The 16,042-nt window shown below is 39.2% G+C and overlaps 1 protein-coding gene across 7 annotated transcripts in view; it reads right to left on the minus strand.

Moving 5' to 3' along the window:
- CELF2 (CUGBP Elav-like family member 2) overlaps positions 1 to 16,042 on the minus strand; it is a 386,209-nt gene that overhangs the window by 50,896 nt on the left and 319,271 nt on the right. For all 7 annotated transcript variants that reach the window (XM_026868456.1, XM_026868453.1, XM_026868452.1 and 4 more), the window contains 3 exons: positions 11,516 to 11,595; positions 6,451 to 6,609; positions 4,963 to 5,026 (listed from right to left, as the gene is read on the minus strand). In XM_026868456.1, the coding sequence (XP_026724257.1) occupies positions 4,963 to 5,026; positions 6,451 to 6,609; positions 11,516 to 11,595 (303 nt within the window). The remainder of the gene's footprint in view (positions 1 to 4,962; positions 5,027 to 6,450; positions 6,610 to 11,515; positions 11,596 to 16,042) is intronic.

Consider the following 16,042-nt stretch of genomic DNA (forward strand, 5'->3'; position numbering starts at 1 on the left):
AGCACATCTCATAAACTGCTGAGCATTGGTTTTCCTCTCAAGGTGCCTTTCCTTCTCCTGAAAACGAGTGACGTGCGGATTGACAACAGGCTCACTTACTTCAAACTCTGCCTCTCCAAAAAATGCTAAACAGAGTTGTTTAATTTATTAGAAAAAAAAAAAAAAAAAAAAAAAAGCAGCTAATTGTGTGTGTTAATTTAAGTAAGACTTTCAATGGAATTAGTGTTACAAAAGCTCAATATTTTTGGTCCCTGAGGTCAACGTTTTCAAAACTGGTAGTTATCTTTAAGAAACAGCTATCTCCCTTGAGCTGGAAACAGTTTCTCAGTGACCTTTACTTTTAATATGATATCCCTAAAGAGGTCATAGCAGGAGAAACCCTTCTTCAGTACGGCTGCTGGAATGAAGCCATCAAAGAGTCAGAGGATACAAAGGATCCTTGGGCCAATGCAAAAGTATAGAGCTTTCGTGCAGATGGTCCTGGGTTCCAACTGGTCCCTCCAGATCTACTGAGCCAATCCAACAATTAGAGGAAAATATTCAGACAGCAGAACCTCGCAGAGTTTCCCTCACCCATCTGCTCCTACAGACTGCAACAGGAGGAAATCTGGCTTGGGTAACAGAAGAAGGGTGAAATGGATTGAGCAGGGCTCAGAAAGGGCCAGAAGTTCAACCCAAAATGCAACCAAACTGTAAGAGAGTTTGGAAAGGACTGGAAAAATCCCATATATTGGAAAAAATATAAAAAGTCCCAGCTGTAGAGGGTTTAGGGATCTGAAAGCCATATCAAGAAGAAACAAAAGCATGGTTTCTTCTCCTGTATGACTTCAGAAAGCAAAATACACTGTCTGTTCAATGGAATTAAGAGAGTGCCTCTGTGTCTTTTATGAGTACTGTACATGTTTATATATCCTGAATGGTCATACATATAGAAATATTTCTGTATGAGCAAATATTTATTCCTGCCAAAACATTTTACATTAATGGACAAGAGAAAATCTTCATAGATTGTCAATTTTTGAACTTTTCAATTTTCTACAATCACCATATGTAATATAAAACCTCCTTGTTTACACTGTCAGTATAGTACTTTCCACATTCTTAAACAGGCAGGTTGGCTTAAATAACTGCAGCTTTTAGGACCTGATCCAGTGCCAGCCAAATTCAACGCAAATGTTCAAATGACACCAATCTTCTTTGAACTAAGCTTTTCAATGCAATTTTTATATATTTGAAGGAGGAATCTTTTTTGCTTGAAAGGTTGATAATGCTTAATGTAGCATTAATCAAATCCCATAATATGATTCATCTATATTATCAGCCTTCCCCAAAGACAAAGGACAGGCTAGACACTGAAGCTTGAGAGATATGTGAGAGAAAACACTGTCTTTAAATTAGCATTAGCAGATATTAGAGGAGGGGAGGAAAAGTGAGGAAGTACTCACTATAAAATACACACTTGATGATTATATGTACTTTTACAAAGGACAGTGAAACAGAGGTTGGCAAGGTAGGGTTAGCTCCTGTAATCAAGACCAGGGCATTACTATAATACCAAAGGCAGCACTGCCGACTCTCCCAACTTTATGACCAGTCAAGACATATTACACTGCTTTCTTTGGCTTGGCTTCTGAAATAAAATAAATTCATGAAAATCTAATTTTTCAATAAAAATAAGAAAACCTAAACTGAGGAACCAAGTGTTGGACTTTAAAGCTTGGAAAGCTAGATGACAAATTCCTACTTTTTGTCTCTCAAATTTTAATATTTCACAAATTTTAGGTGAGCCAGTTTCATGATGTGCTTGGACTTCACACGTGGTTTATGAACATAAGGCAAGGGCAATACTGAACATACAGTAGCGCCAGTGGGACGCTACAGCAAGAACAGCATTTGCTTTTGGAGCTGGTGCTCTGTGAGTTTAATGTCTGTATGTTAGTGAGTTCTTGAGAAAAATCCCTATTTTTCTTTGGATTGGATCCCCAGCTCCCAAACAACCAAACTCCAATTCTCTTCAACCAGTAATGCCTAAAACCCCCCATTCCTTTCAACAAAATCAAAGAATCCTTGCTTTTGCTGCATAAAAACTACTTTAAGTAGACTGAGGCATGATATTAGGGAAAGAGAATTTAGAACTTCACACTGAAGATCACCGTCTTTTCTCTGACAGCAAAGAAAATTGCTTTGAAATAATATCACTGAGGAATGCATGGCAAATATTTCTTCACATGTGCAGCAGGGAGAGGGCTGTGTCCTTTCTGTTCAATACAGACACATGAGCTTTAGCAGTACGAATAAATTCTTGCAGATCTAAAGGTTCCCAAATTTGGTCAAGGGAGTGGCCATATTGGAAGACCTAATTTAGCAAACTGTGATTTAGAATCATAGAATCGTTTAGGTTGGAAAAGACCTTTAAGATCATCGAGTGCCACTGTTAACCTAACACTGCCAAGTCCACCACTAAACACGTCTCTAAGTGCCACATTGACGTGTCTTTTAAATACCTCCAGGGGTGGTGACTCCACCACTTCCCTGGGCTGCCTGTTCCAGTGCTTGACAACCCTTTCAGTGAGGACATTTTTCCTAATATCCAATCTAAACCTCCTCTGGCACAACTTGAGGCTGTTTTCTCTTGTCCTATCACTTGTTACCTGGGGAATTAGACCAACCCACATCTTGCTACAACCTCCTTTCAGGGAGCTGTAGAGGGCGATGAGGTCTCCCCTCAGCCTCCTTTTTATCCAGGCTAAACACCCCAGTTCCCTCAGCCGCTCCTCATAAGACCTGTGCTGTAGAACGTTCACCAACTCCGTTGCCCTTCTCTGGACACGTTCCAGCACCTCAATGTCTTTCTTGCAGTGAGGGGCCCAAAACTGAACAAGGTATTCAAGGTGCAGCCTCACCAGTGCTGAGTACAAGGGGACAACCACTCCCCTACTCCTGCTGGCCACACTCTTTCTCATACAAGCCAGGATGCCATTGGCTTGGCCACCTGGGCACACTGCTGGCTCCTGTTCGGCCGGCTGTCAACCAACACCCCCAGGTCCTTTTCCACCAGGCAGCTTTCCAGCCACTCCTCCCCAAGCCTGTAGTGTTGCAGGGGGTTGTTGTGACCCAGGTACAGGACCCAGCAGTGAGCCTTGTTGAACCTCATACAATTGGCCTTGGCCCATTGATCCAGCCTGTCCAGATCCCTCTGCTCCTGCCCAACTTGATGTCGTCTGCAAATTTACTGATGATCTTTATTGAGACTTAAGTGCAAAGAGATGCTAGAGCCCTGACATGTAAGCAAGAGTGGAATTTCAATAGCTTATGTAGCTTTTGGTCAAATTTTTAGTGTCTGAATTCAGTGGTGAGCACACTCCCTGACTTCAGAGACAAAAGTTGGACCCCTCAAACTCAAAGTTCAAAGAACATGCAAGCTGTAATTATGGATCTTCTTTAGCACCTTACACAATTGCATCTAGATTTTATTCCTCACCTTGAAATATTATATTAATAGGTAAGACACAATACAGAAATACATATTAAATTCGCTTTTGTAAAATGAGTGTATACAGCTTAAGTTAAAAAACTCTGGGTCTTTACAAACATTCAAGGATGGCTGCAGCAGGTAATGCAAGATCTTGCTGCAGACACAGGATTGTTTTCTATTCCTTTCACAAAACATAATAAATGAACCTTTAATACTAGATGCACAGCATAACAGTACTGTGTGATTTCTGGGGAGGGAACATGAACTCTCAGTCCTAATGATGAAATAGCACTTAGTCTTTGGCACTTTCATGTAGAGCTGCAGCTCAGAGAGAAATTTAATATCCCTAATTTGACCTTGAACATCAAGGTTTAAGACTTACATGTTTTGGGGAAAGAAAGGCGTAAACTTCAAGCTGCTCTTGATAACATGGATGTAAGACAAAACCACATATTTTTCAGAAGCATCAAATTATTCCATAGATGAGTGCATTAGGAATCTAATCTGTAGTCAAGAAGGCATATCCCTCAAGTAACAATAATGTGTCACTATGATTTCTTAAAATGACTCTCTACTAGTGTCAAGACCATATGATTTTCAGAGAATAAATCACATCCCTGACTGAGACCCCATCCTGAAATTACTTAACTAAAATTCTTAGTTTTAACATAGTTCTTGAAGACAAAGCTGAATGTACACTAACAGAGAAGCAGGCAACAGAAAACTTCTAAGGTGCACATAATGCGATGGATATCACATTATTTTTCCTTGGTGTCTCAATTCTTTCATTTTGTAGATCTAACCAAATATGAAAACATTAAACACAATCTCTGAGCTCAAAGCCACTTCCAAAACTGCCAAGTATAAAACTGTTACTGAACCGCTCTGTTCTGTTTATCATATTAAGATACATTTTTTTGATGAAAAAATGCTAGATTGCAAGTGTAACATAATAGAACCAGCAAGCACTGCCAGCAGGTCTGAGGAAGAGAGAATAATTCAGAGATATTGTCATCTGTAGGCCAATTTATATTGTCAGACAGCAGGTTCACATTAGTCTCTGATGTCACTGCAATAATGGCATAATATAACGATTGAGCGAAGAATACCTGTGGGGTATAGCGATACTGTGTGTTATATCTATACTTGTTAAAGTATTTCAGGATTCATTCAAAGCAGAACAAGAAGAAGCAAAAGACCAGGATTAAAAAGAAGAGAGAGAAAATGGTGTTCATAAAGACTTCTGAATGTTTTAGCCCTTGTTTTGTGATGATGAAGCACAATGTTGTATTTCATTGATTCAGTGGGTTCATGATTAAAATAAACTAATGTAGCAATTTAGGGGTTTTGTGCTTCCTTTTTTTTTTGCCTTCCTCTAACAAGAAAAAAAGCTTTTTAACAGACAATGTGATTATTAGAGGTACAGAATTCAATAGCTTAAGAATAAAAAACATAGCTGGAGCAGAATGAAATGGTTTTTAACTTACCGGCCATTTGCTGAATGCCGCTGAAGGCACCCAAGTTACTGGAGGAAGTTGCTTGCTGCAGAAGCTGCAAATTAACAACACAACACAGCAATCTATCTGACACTAATGTAACAAATGAAGATAAAACTAAAATGAGCTATCATTTCACATTTGGAGTATTTATGCTTTCCTTTACATTTATATAGTCTCTTGCTTCTGTCTATTGTTGGAATGAACATCCCTAGAGTCAATGCTGTAAATCCATATTAATGTCTAATCTCTATTAAGAAACACAGAGACACAAGGGAAACTCAATAACATTGCTGCTTTAAAACAATTAATCAATTTATTCCTTTTAACAACCAGGTGTTAAATCTATTTAAACCAACATAGCGTGACTAATTACAACCCTCTGTAGTCTAGTAGTTACCATAACTCATCTCTGTCAATCACGGTCCATTCTCCCCCACCCCCTTGAATTCAGTTTTTTCTTTATTATCTTTATGAATCAAGCACACAGATACTCATTAGACTGGTATTTGTATATAACAATTTAGCCTACCTCAGTATTAATTATCCTACCTCAGTACTAATATATATTTTTAATTGCTAAGTAAATTAATGTTTATAATTATAATTATATCACTATACCAAAGCATTGTACGCATACAAATTATGTATTTATTCATACACGGTATGTATATACGGACTCATCTATTTGTCTAACTCGGAACCATACGGAACTACCAAGTTATCCAAAAGCTGCTCAACCAGACTTCTCAACTCCAGAGCCACAAAAGGCAGGGGCTCCCTCTCAGCTGTGCCACAGGGGAGTCTCTCGGCCATCCAGGACCTAAAACACGCGGCTGTGGATTTCAGATTTCTCCAACAGGGGCAGCAGCTAGTGTTTCTTTCTTACAAACAGACCAAGGAAAATACTATTTTAAATTTATGAGAAACAAATCTCTTTCCCCTGCTACCTTCACATTCTGTATGAGGTAGTATGAACCACGCATGTTTAGCATTGACAGGACCACACATTAATGTGAAAGCCACTTCCAAATGAAAATGTGGAAAACTAGAGGACTGAACCCCAACATTCTAGGTTAGAGGATGCACCATACGGATATGACCCCTACAGTGTTTAGCTGCCTACGCGTCCTCCCCTAAGGAAGAACTGAAATTTTACTCCAGCTATAAAAACCAGACTCTAACATTCAAAAGAACAAGACATCTAATTGAATCAAATTTTACTTTGCAGCATGAGTAAAATTTAAATGCTTGCCTTGGAGAGCACTGACACATCTTGAAATGTTTATTCAAATTCTATTCCTTGTTATTTATTTTTAGACCATGAGATAAACATACATAGTTCTTTATACAGAAAAAGACATGCTATGTATCGTGGAGGATTTGGCAATTTATTGCAGAGAGTTTACTATAGCTGATTTACCATGGTTCTAAAATAAATACAGTATTATACAGCCATTGTCTCTGAAATGAACTTACAGCTAGATACTGTGGTGTGAGTCCTCCAAGACCTGTGAGGTTTCCCCAAGTGGCAGTATTGAGCTGTTGCATCTGCTGTGCCAACTGCTGCTGCAAACGTCGCTGCTCCTTGTCCTTTTGGGTATCAGCAAACTTCACCACGATTGGCGAAGAGCAGCCCTGTGGTTAGACAGATCAGGAAAGACAGAAGCGTTAAATCACACCGAGCCACCCTTGCCTCATGAGCTCAGCCGTGACCCATAGGGCCACCAGCAATGGCATGACCTGATCGCTCACCCTCTCTCTGTGACTGGCATATGTAGGTCTGCAAGGCCTAAGATTTTCAGCTTCTTCAGAAAAGAGGCTATGGAGAAATTACCGATTCTCCAGTTCTTTTTATAAAGCACCTTTCCTCAGGCTCTCTTTTCCTTCCAGCTATCAAAATTGCTGCCAGAGACAGCGAAGTGTACCAGTCCTCTTTAATTAAGCTTCACAGCTGATGAGATGGACGTGATGCTTTGTCTGCAGTCTGTTTTCAAGGCATCGCCAAAGGGAGAGGTGTCCAACCTCCCTGCTGCCAGGGACCACACAGCCAACACCGCCCTGCCACCACAGTCTGGCTGGGCAGTCATGCTTGATGCAGCTGGCTTGTGTACCCTATGTCAATAGACTGTGAGCAACAGATTTACTGCAGCACCCATCATCAGCGGCGCACTGGTCCTTTTGGTATCAAGGACCCCCAGTCCGAAGTGAGCACAAAGGGTGATGCTGCTAGGACAATTCACCCACCTGCAGTCCACTCCCAGGCACGCTTTGTATCAAGCACCCTTGAGATGTGAACAAAGGGCAGGATGCAGACCAAAAGTGACTAGTTCTGGTGATAGCAGCCCATTCCTGATTGCCATCATTTCTTCTATTGCTTCTATGAGCCTCTTGTTACATGATATGGGAGGGTTATAAGACACCTTAGGACACAGGGATGCTGCAAGAAAGAACCAGAGATGTGGTCTGCAGCCTACTCCTCGTCCATGTCTGAGGGACCCTTGAGAAGAAGTAGGAGGTCATGAACCAGATGGATTTTTGAGGTAAGCTGGATATTTCCCTTGGACTTCAGGTTAGGTATTCCTGGGCAAAGTCACCGAGAGAATGAGACATGAATATGAAAGATTTCTCTGTTGCTCTCGCTCTATTATTTTTTTTCCCTGCTAACAAATATTTTCAAATTTTAACCTTTCAAGGCTTCGTTTTTCCAAATCAAGGGAGCAACCTATATACTGCAATGATTCAGTTCTTCAAATTAATTCAAGCATTTTGTGAGTCATAGAAACTGTCAATCCTATTTCATACTGTTTTCCAACTTCACAGGATCCAATGAATAGCTTCCCTCCACCCGCCATGCTTTGTTACACTAATTTCTTGTCTAACTTCAATCTGAACACAATGGTAGTAGTGAAAGGTGACTCAAGCCCAAAAAACAAAGGAGCACTTCAGCCAAAGTGTATAGCGTGGGATGTGAAGTAGGGTTCTACTTAATCTAACTGTTCCCATGGCTGCTCTCACAACACCGTGAACATCTTCAGAAAAGTTCCTGTCCTCTTATCATTTACAAAAGCAGCCGTGTACCTTTTCTCTGGAGAATCTCACCCAAGGACAAATGATAAGAATATTCACAATCAACAGACAAAATGATGAAATAAACCACAATAATAATATCTCTTGTATGAAGATCTCCCATCAATACTGTTACTTTACAATGATCTCTGAAAATCATCACTTGTGATTTATTATTCCACCTCCAACTCCTTTCCAGTGCATTTCATCGTAAAAATGTCTTTCAATGTTTCAGTGAGGAAGAAAGGAGATATGTACCACTCCAGCAATCAAATAAAGATTATGAAGGAGTCAAGTTGTTGCACTATTACCTCTCTTTAGTGATTTTTATACTAATATTAAAAACAAGAACCTTTTTTTTAAAAAAAAAAGAAAGGAAAAGGAGCTGAGGGGTGGAGGGTGTGAGAGAGATTTTTCTGATTTCGCTAATAAAAAAAATCAAGCTGTTTCCATTTAATATGAGGTTTGGTAGCACGGGGCTAAGAACAACCAAAACTTACTGCCTTCTACCTAGACGTACAGGAGAATCAAGTCTATTTCCAAAGAAATAGAAATTAATTTCAAAGGAAGAAATATTATATGGCTATTTCAGTTCTCAGTTCAGCAGCTCAGCACTCAACACTGCAGCTGACATCATATTTATGAATGCTTAAATGTCAGTAAATTGTATAAAAAAATATCTCTGCAATTTATGAATCTATAACTCATTTCTTCACTGTCTGCTCTATATTTCATCACTTCATCATTTTCAAGAGAGCAAACATTCTGAAGACTGAAATTATATGTAGCAAGTGGCTCTATATGAGAAAAGGGTTGTTATTGTTGCATCAAATTTACTCCACGATAACAAATTAGTGTCTTCTACTGGTGCTGCATTTGAATGCCTTAAACAAACAAAAAAATCCACAGAAACGAGATAGAAGAGCAAAAACTCTAGAGCAGCAATTATGTTTTTAAAATCAGTTGATTTAACCAGGTCAGAAAGTCGGGTGGAAAGAGCAGCAAGAGAATTCATTATTCTGGGAGACGTGTTCATCTGAACATTAAAATCTCCATTGTTCTTTCTTAGCCCACTTTGAAAATTCATCCTGGTCAATGATGCATGCCAAAGAACTGAAAATAATGAAATCAGAAAAAAAAAAATCTGCAGTAATTGGGTTGAAACATAATTCTGTTCTATGCCTTGTCCCCCAATCCCACTTTTATTTGCAAAAAAACATGAAACACAAATATCCAAGGACCACTGTTTCAGGCTGAGAACCAAGATTTAACACTAGCTAACACAAGTTAACTTTTTACTAGAAAAGTATTAGCAAAAGCGAGCAAAATAGTTTTGCATGGCTTCTCTTCTATGCTCTTCCATTTTCTATCTTGAGAGGAAGCTCCCAGCACATACACAAGGGGCATCTCCCTTCCTTATCCAATGGTGTGGTATTTCCACCCCAATTAGTGTAATTTTCTTCCCAACAGCCGGTGCTGCCTTCATACTTTTCTTTGTGTTGTCAAGACAGTAGGTACAGACTCCGTTGAGTCCCTCACCCACGGAGCTGGAGGGTGTGCTGCTTCTCTCCAAGAAGGGACTCTCACCCTAAGCTCAACTGACACAAAGACCCAGTTGTTCAAAGTGCAAAAAATTTGGAATCGCCTTGTCAATTTGGGGATCTCACTGATGATGTCTCTAAAGGTGCTCAGAAATTTTTTGATTCAAGAGTAAGTATTCTATACAGCTAAAGTCAACAAGAGAATCACATCAAAATGCAGCCTCATTTGGAGTACTGCATCTCACAGAAGAATGGGAGAGTTTGTCTGGGAGGCATTATATCTTTAATTTTACCATCTTCTGAAGTAGAGCTGTGTAAAATTCATTTTGCTAGACAAAAAAATACATTAAAACACATGGAAAATATAGGTAAAACAAAGTATTACCAATAAACATTTCTTTTTTACTTGGAATCAAACCCAGCAAAACATATAGATCTGAATTAATGGAGCAGTGCATGGCAGACAAATTACTATGAGTATTATTTCAGAGACTCAAAGTGGCAGTTTTTTCACAATATACTGTCAGACTGCATAGACTGTATAACAGCAGCTTTCTAGTAAAGATCATTTCAATTATTCTCATCTCATTGGCAGATTCTCATCTAAAACTGTATACTCAGGGTCTAAAAATGCATTGCACTGAAAAGAAAACACATCAATTATAAAAGAAGCTCAACCAAATTCAAACGTGATGTTTGGAAAGACAATAGCTTTGCAATGCTGATATCATTACTTGTAGTATACAGGAAACAGTTAGTGACATTTTCATGCACTGTCTTGATTTTTATCTTCTCCTTCTTCTCCTCTGTCCACCCTCCCGCCCCTGGTCTCCCCGCTTGGCTCGTTACACAAAGCAGCTCAACGACATGACGCAATAATGATTGTTTAGCACCCAGCATGCTTTGGGAGACTAGAGCATTGCAAAGAAAAATCACTGAGAAGAAAAATAAATAAATCAAAAGGTCCTGGTGGAAAAATAAATAAAAAAAGAAACAAGTGCACATAACATCAATGCCACCTCTGAGAAAAATCATCACTACACGAAGATACAGTATACATAATACAGTATAACATGCACTCTCCAATGATAAGCTAGAAGATCCAGAGTAAGTAAAGACTTCATACTTGTGCGGTTTTTTGTGCAAAATTCTGAAAGACCATGACAAAAATCACAGACTGAAAAAAGTTTTGAGATTGCCAGACAAGCCGTGGCATTAGATAACCACTCCAATGAACGGATCGTTAGCCTGCAGCTATATTCACATTAAGTGAACAGATTTAAAGTTTTGTGTTGCTCATCACGATAAAATACGAGGCCATAGAGGCAGTTTGGAAGGAAATAAAGAGCGTTGCTTGTGAGGGGGCAGCCACGATGGTGCTCTGCAGGAAGTGCCACACTTTGATATGCTCTGTCATCATTAGCATATTTATTGGCTACATGAAGAAGGAGAAATTATATTAACTTAAAAAGAGATTCTATTTGCAGAAAAACACATGCACTAGTAACTCAGCGTGGCCAGGTTAAATCTCTTGAGCTTTTTCTCAGAGCAGTGCAAACCACAACACTTAAAAATCTATTTAAAAGAAACGAAGATTTTTCTTTGGGGTTGTGTGTGTTAAAATTAAAGGTAATTTACTCATCAGATATACTCTGAGTATGACTGAGGAGCAGTATTCACAGCATTTTTATTTTCTGCTGAATGCCACTGAAAACAGGATCAAGAGCTGTGTTTGGGTACCACACAGCAAACTTATTGTGTGCTTTCAGGTCATTAAGAAAAATAAACTTCACAAAGACAGGTAGAGTGAGTCAGTAAAAAGTTTAAATCTGTGATTGTCATGTGTCTGATCTGATCCAGGAGAGCATGGCTTTACCATTCGCAATCATTTGCACAAAGAAAACAAAGAAAGGGCAAATGATACAGTACTGTACCTCCATGGTCTGAGACTGGTGCATGGCTTTGATTGCATTCTGTGCCATTGCCCTTGTAGAAAATGTGACAAACGCACAGCCTGTGGGAACAAGGGGACAGGGAGCAGGAAAGACAAAAAACAACAAGACAAAAGGGTTGGACGCTTGTTAAACCAACACAGTCTACGAGAACGGCCACAAGACGACACTGTTCTCAGTAGTACATAAAAATAAACAACTTCTCTAGTTTATTTATTGACAGTGCTGACTTGCTAATCTGACCATAGATGAAAGAAAAAAAATTAGGTGGGGATGGGTGAGGAGAAAGAGTTTTTTTGTATATTTTTTCCCTTTTTTTTTTTTCTTTTCTGTTTTTGTTCTTTAGCCACAGGGTTAGAAATAAGTAAGGCTTTTACGTAGCCTTTGGATTGCATAGTTTAGTCTATTCAGACCATGCATTAACAATTGTTCGCTATGGCTTTTGTGCAGGTAAATTGTGTTTAGTGAATAAATGACTGGCATCACTGTCAGCTGAACTGGGAATTTAATAAAGCAGTCCATAATGTCACATATTTCTGTGATGCACCAAGAACAACCATACAAATAAGGATGAGAAAAACTCCACTGTGTAGCCTGCAATTAAGTGTGAAAAGACTCAGACAAAATTAATGTAGGTGGAATCTCAACATTTAAGAAAATAACGTATTAAAAATAAAAATATTTATGATTTTTGTTTCTTCAAGCCCTAGGTACAAGTATAATTCTTTGATCTATGAAAGCTACCACCAACTTGAATGATTCTGAAGCTATTTGCATGAATAACTGAAAAATCACTTTTTTCCCTCCTCAGCCTTTTAAATCATAATGAAAAGCCAGTAGGCTAATGCCTGGGCTATTTTTCCACCCTTTTACTATTGTCAGTCATACCTACACTGGGCATGGTACAGGTCAACTTTTCCAGTGCATGACTCACTGCCCTTTTGACTAATAAAAACACTGCCTTCTGAGATTTACATTTTATTCTTCATGCACCCTTGGGCATCTTAAAGAAAAAGACTGTGAAATTAATGCAGATTCAGGCTGATTTTGTAATAATACCATGGCACACTAAAAGCTTAGCTAAAGCAACACAGACTTATTCCACTTGTGATCTCTAATGACTTTAAAAGTGCATTGATTTTCAGCTCCCTTAGCCTTGCACAGTTTGAACTTAGGTTTCAGAGAATAATTTAGTGTTCCACTCAATTTCCCCAAAACATTATTATTATTACTACTTAAAAGATTTCCAAATGAAGCAAATCTAAGCACTGAGAGGCTAAAGCATATTGTCGTTTTAGAGCTAATGCATGAAAGCTACATTCTGGCATCAAAAATACAATATTGTTGCCCCTGTGGCCAATGGGCAAAATAAACCATTTTGCAATCCAACAAGCAACAGATTGTTTGGTTTATGCAAATCAATTTGAGGCATAAAATACCTTCTCTTTTTTGCTCCATGTGTACCTGGTAAGATTATCAAGTCAAGACTGTATTCACATTTTAATCAAACAACAGTAAGAGAAAGCAATGCCTGATCATTACCCAAAAGCACTACATCTAGTCATGAAGATAAAGTCAATGCATTTTTGCATCATGCGCTATTTTTTTTTCTATTTAATGTAAAAGCCCTTGATACAAGAGAACCTAATCTGTCTTGTGTAACTCTGACTGATAGGCGAGTATCATAAAATCAGAAGTCAGAATTCTTTTACGCAAACTTCATGGCAGTGTTGTGACTCCACATATTTCTTAGGTAACGTAACAGCTGATGTTGTCTTTCTACTGTTTAGCCACACTATGTGTTGCTATACTATCCTTATTCAGGAACAAATTTCAGTCAAAGAAAATGATGTAACAAAACAGCTTTCTGTACGGCAATCTAGACAAAATGTGCAGTAGAAGGGTAAATAAACTACAGTACCTCTGCTAGATTCCATACTGCTGCTGTGCACTAAAATTAAAGAGGTCCAAATTTACCATCAGTTTCAAAGTAATCTCTCTTAAAAACATTTCTGCTATTATCATTAACAGAGGAAATAACACCAAGGGTTTTCATTTCTTGTCTTGCAAATTCAATGGGGGGGATGAGCACAAATAGAGATATACTGGAGGGCAGGCAAGAAACCCCATACAGAGCCTTGAATAATATTGTTTATAATGGTCAAGAAACTGCTTTATTCACTTGTTTCGCTCTCATTATCCAAGAGTGTGTACCATAGTGACAATTACTGAATGGAGGTTTAGAATGCATAAGAAGCATGTAAAATGTCAACAAAAATCAATAAGACACAGTTTATGCATTTATCACAATTTCTACCCAGCAGTACGGCTGTAAGTAACTTACTGAGAGATGTTGCAATTAGCAGGTCTCAAAAGCAATGTGAATCAGCAGAGAAATAAAGCTGCACTCCTCTCAAGATAAAGCAGACTCTCTCTTCCCTCCCTTCAGCTTTTTCTCTTTTTAACCACAAAGCTCAGCTGTTGGGGACTTTCAGCACCCAACACTATTGCAAAACCTCCCTCCTTGCTGCTCAGCCCAAATCTGTTTGTGTGGATTCCGTTGCCTTTGTCGTGGAGCGAAAAGACCTTCACAGCAGATCTCTGTAACGTACCATATAGCGAGCTACCAATTTGAAAGAAACTTGTTCTCCGGGCAAGGGGAATGCCTGATGAATGAGGTTGTGTGGCTTGAATATGAGCATTTGGAAACAGCATTCCACAGAGAAGACAGGCCTGCATTTTAATTACAGTTTGCCAGCCAGAGGCTACAAGGTTAGGTCCCCTTGTTATCTCCAGTCAGCAAGCCATTTCCCACCGATGGACAGCGTCCTTTTGCACAGTAAATACCCAATTTGCCTGAATAACCACAGTAAAAATTCAGCAGACAACCTTATTTCTAAATTATTTGAAAACCTAGACCTTCAGTTGTCACCATCGGGTACCCCAATTAAATGCTAGCTAATTTAACCATCTTTCCAGACATTCCTACACGTATTCACATTCAAGAGTTTTTTCTTCAGCTACCAAACCTGGACACTCACAGACAAAATTTGTGTCTTTATTAAGTGTGCACTTATATTTTATTGTGTGTGAAACACAGGATCCTATATATTTTGTGTGAAACATGGGATCGTTTCCTTCAAGACCAAACTGCCACGCTGGAGGGAGCTAAGCCTATATCATAGGATTCATTCCACTTAACTCAGCCACTGAACTTGCGTTATATAATTTAGGTATTCAGAAAAGCAGTTCTCTGAGTTGCCTGTGTTCTCTGTCACAGTCAATGGCAGTACCTTTATTTTCCTATATAGGGTAATATGCATTTTAGAAGGATGGTTTCATTGGGCACCTAGAATTTAATCAGAACCCCGTGTCTAAGGACACTGGATTTCACGTTTAAGTCAGATGAGCTCTGCCTGAACCATCCTGAACTCTTGCCATAGCAGTTTCTGCAGGGTGGGGAAAACCCTTTTCAGCATACTCTCACTCACTGTATCTCACTGATACAGGTGGTCTTTTGGGAACATACTGCCAGCTTTAGGACCGTAAATCACAATTATAAGAGGACAAGACTAATCAGATTTCATGCCTCATGGTGCAAGGAAACAAGAAAGACTTCTGTGGCCTCTTACCTCATCCTATGAAACACTGCATTGATTGTAGTGCTGTGGGCCGAGGTCTTCCAGACCAATAGCTACAAGCAAACTATTTCTGTTCTGCCATACTGAGTCCTGATACTTCAATTACTCGCTTCTTAGTGGAGATATGGAGCTCTCTGGGAGAGAAATCGTGGAGAGGGAGATATTGCTAAAGCTAATGCCTTGAAATGACTTCATTTTTGTACCACTAGCTACCTAACAACAGAAAAACACATATCCTTTTGTAAATACAGCCAACCTGCAAGTCACCTTGCAATTATTTATCACCTCTGCTTTCAAAATGTCAGGGATCACTAACAGAAACAAAAGGGGAGGGAGAAAGGAGGTCTAAGAGTTTTAGCTGTTTCTCCAAGGCTGCCTTCTCACCCCCTCCACCAGATAAATGATTGACTGGGGAAAGGCTGCTTGAAGCAATTTCCTCCTGCAGGCAGAATCAGAGGGAGGCACCCAGCCCTGTCACAGAAGATATCTGGAGCACATTATCACATTTGCCATCTCAGATGAGAGAACATCTAAACTCACAGGGTTGGTCATCACCCTCCCACCACCCCAAACTGAAAGAGAATTTTGAATAGATTGTGAAATTTGATAAGCTTCCTCCTTGACCCGTGCCATCCCAAACCTAGGGCTTGCTGCTTGAGTGACTGAATCATTTGAAATATTTAAAAAAGCTCAGCACTGCCCCATTTCAGCTCCCACTTCACTCGTTTCTTCTCATCTCAGGCTTTCATAGACTGTTTTGAAATGTTCAGTCAGCAGTCTAACACAACATCAACACTTGCAAGCTTCCAGTGAAATAGAACATTTTTAAGTATGGAAGTCTCAAGGTAAAGGGGTCTGATTTCATACC

Source organism: Athene cunicularia (genome assembly GCF_003259725.1).
Source record: "Athene cunicularia isolate RWA chromosome 1 unlocalized genomic scaffold, athCun1 chr1_part2, whole genome shotgun sequence".
NCBI lineage: Eukaryota > Metazoa > Chordata > Aves > Strigiformes > Strigidae > Athene > Athene cunicularia.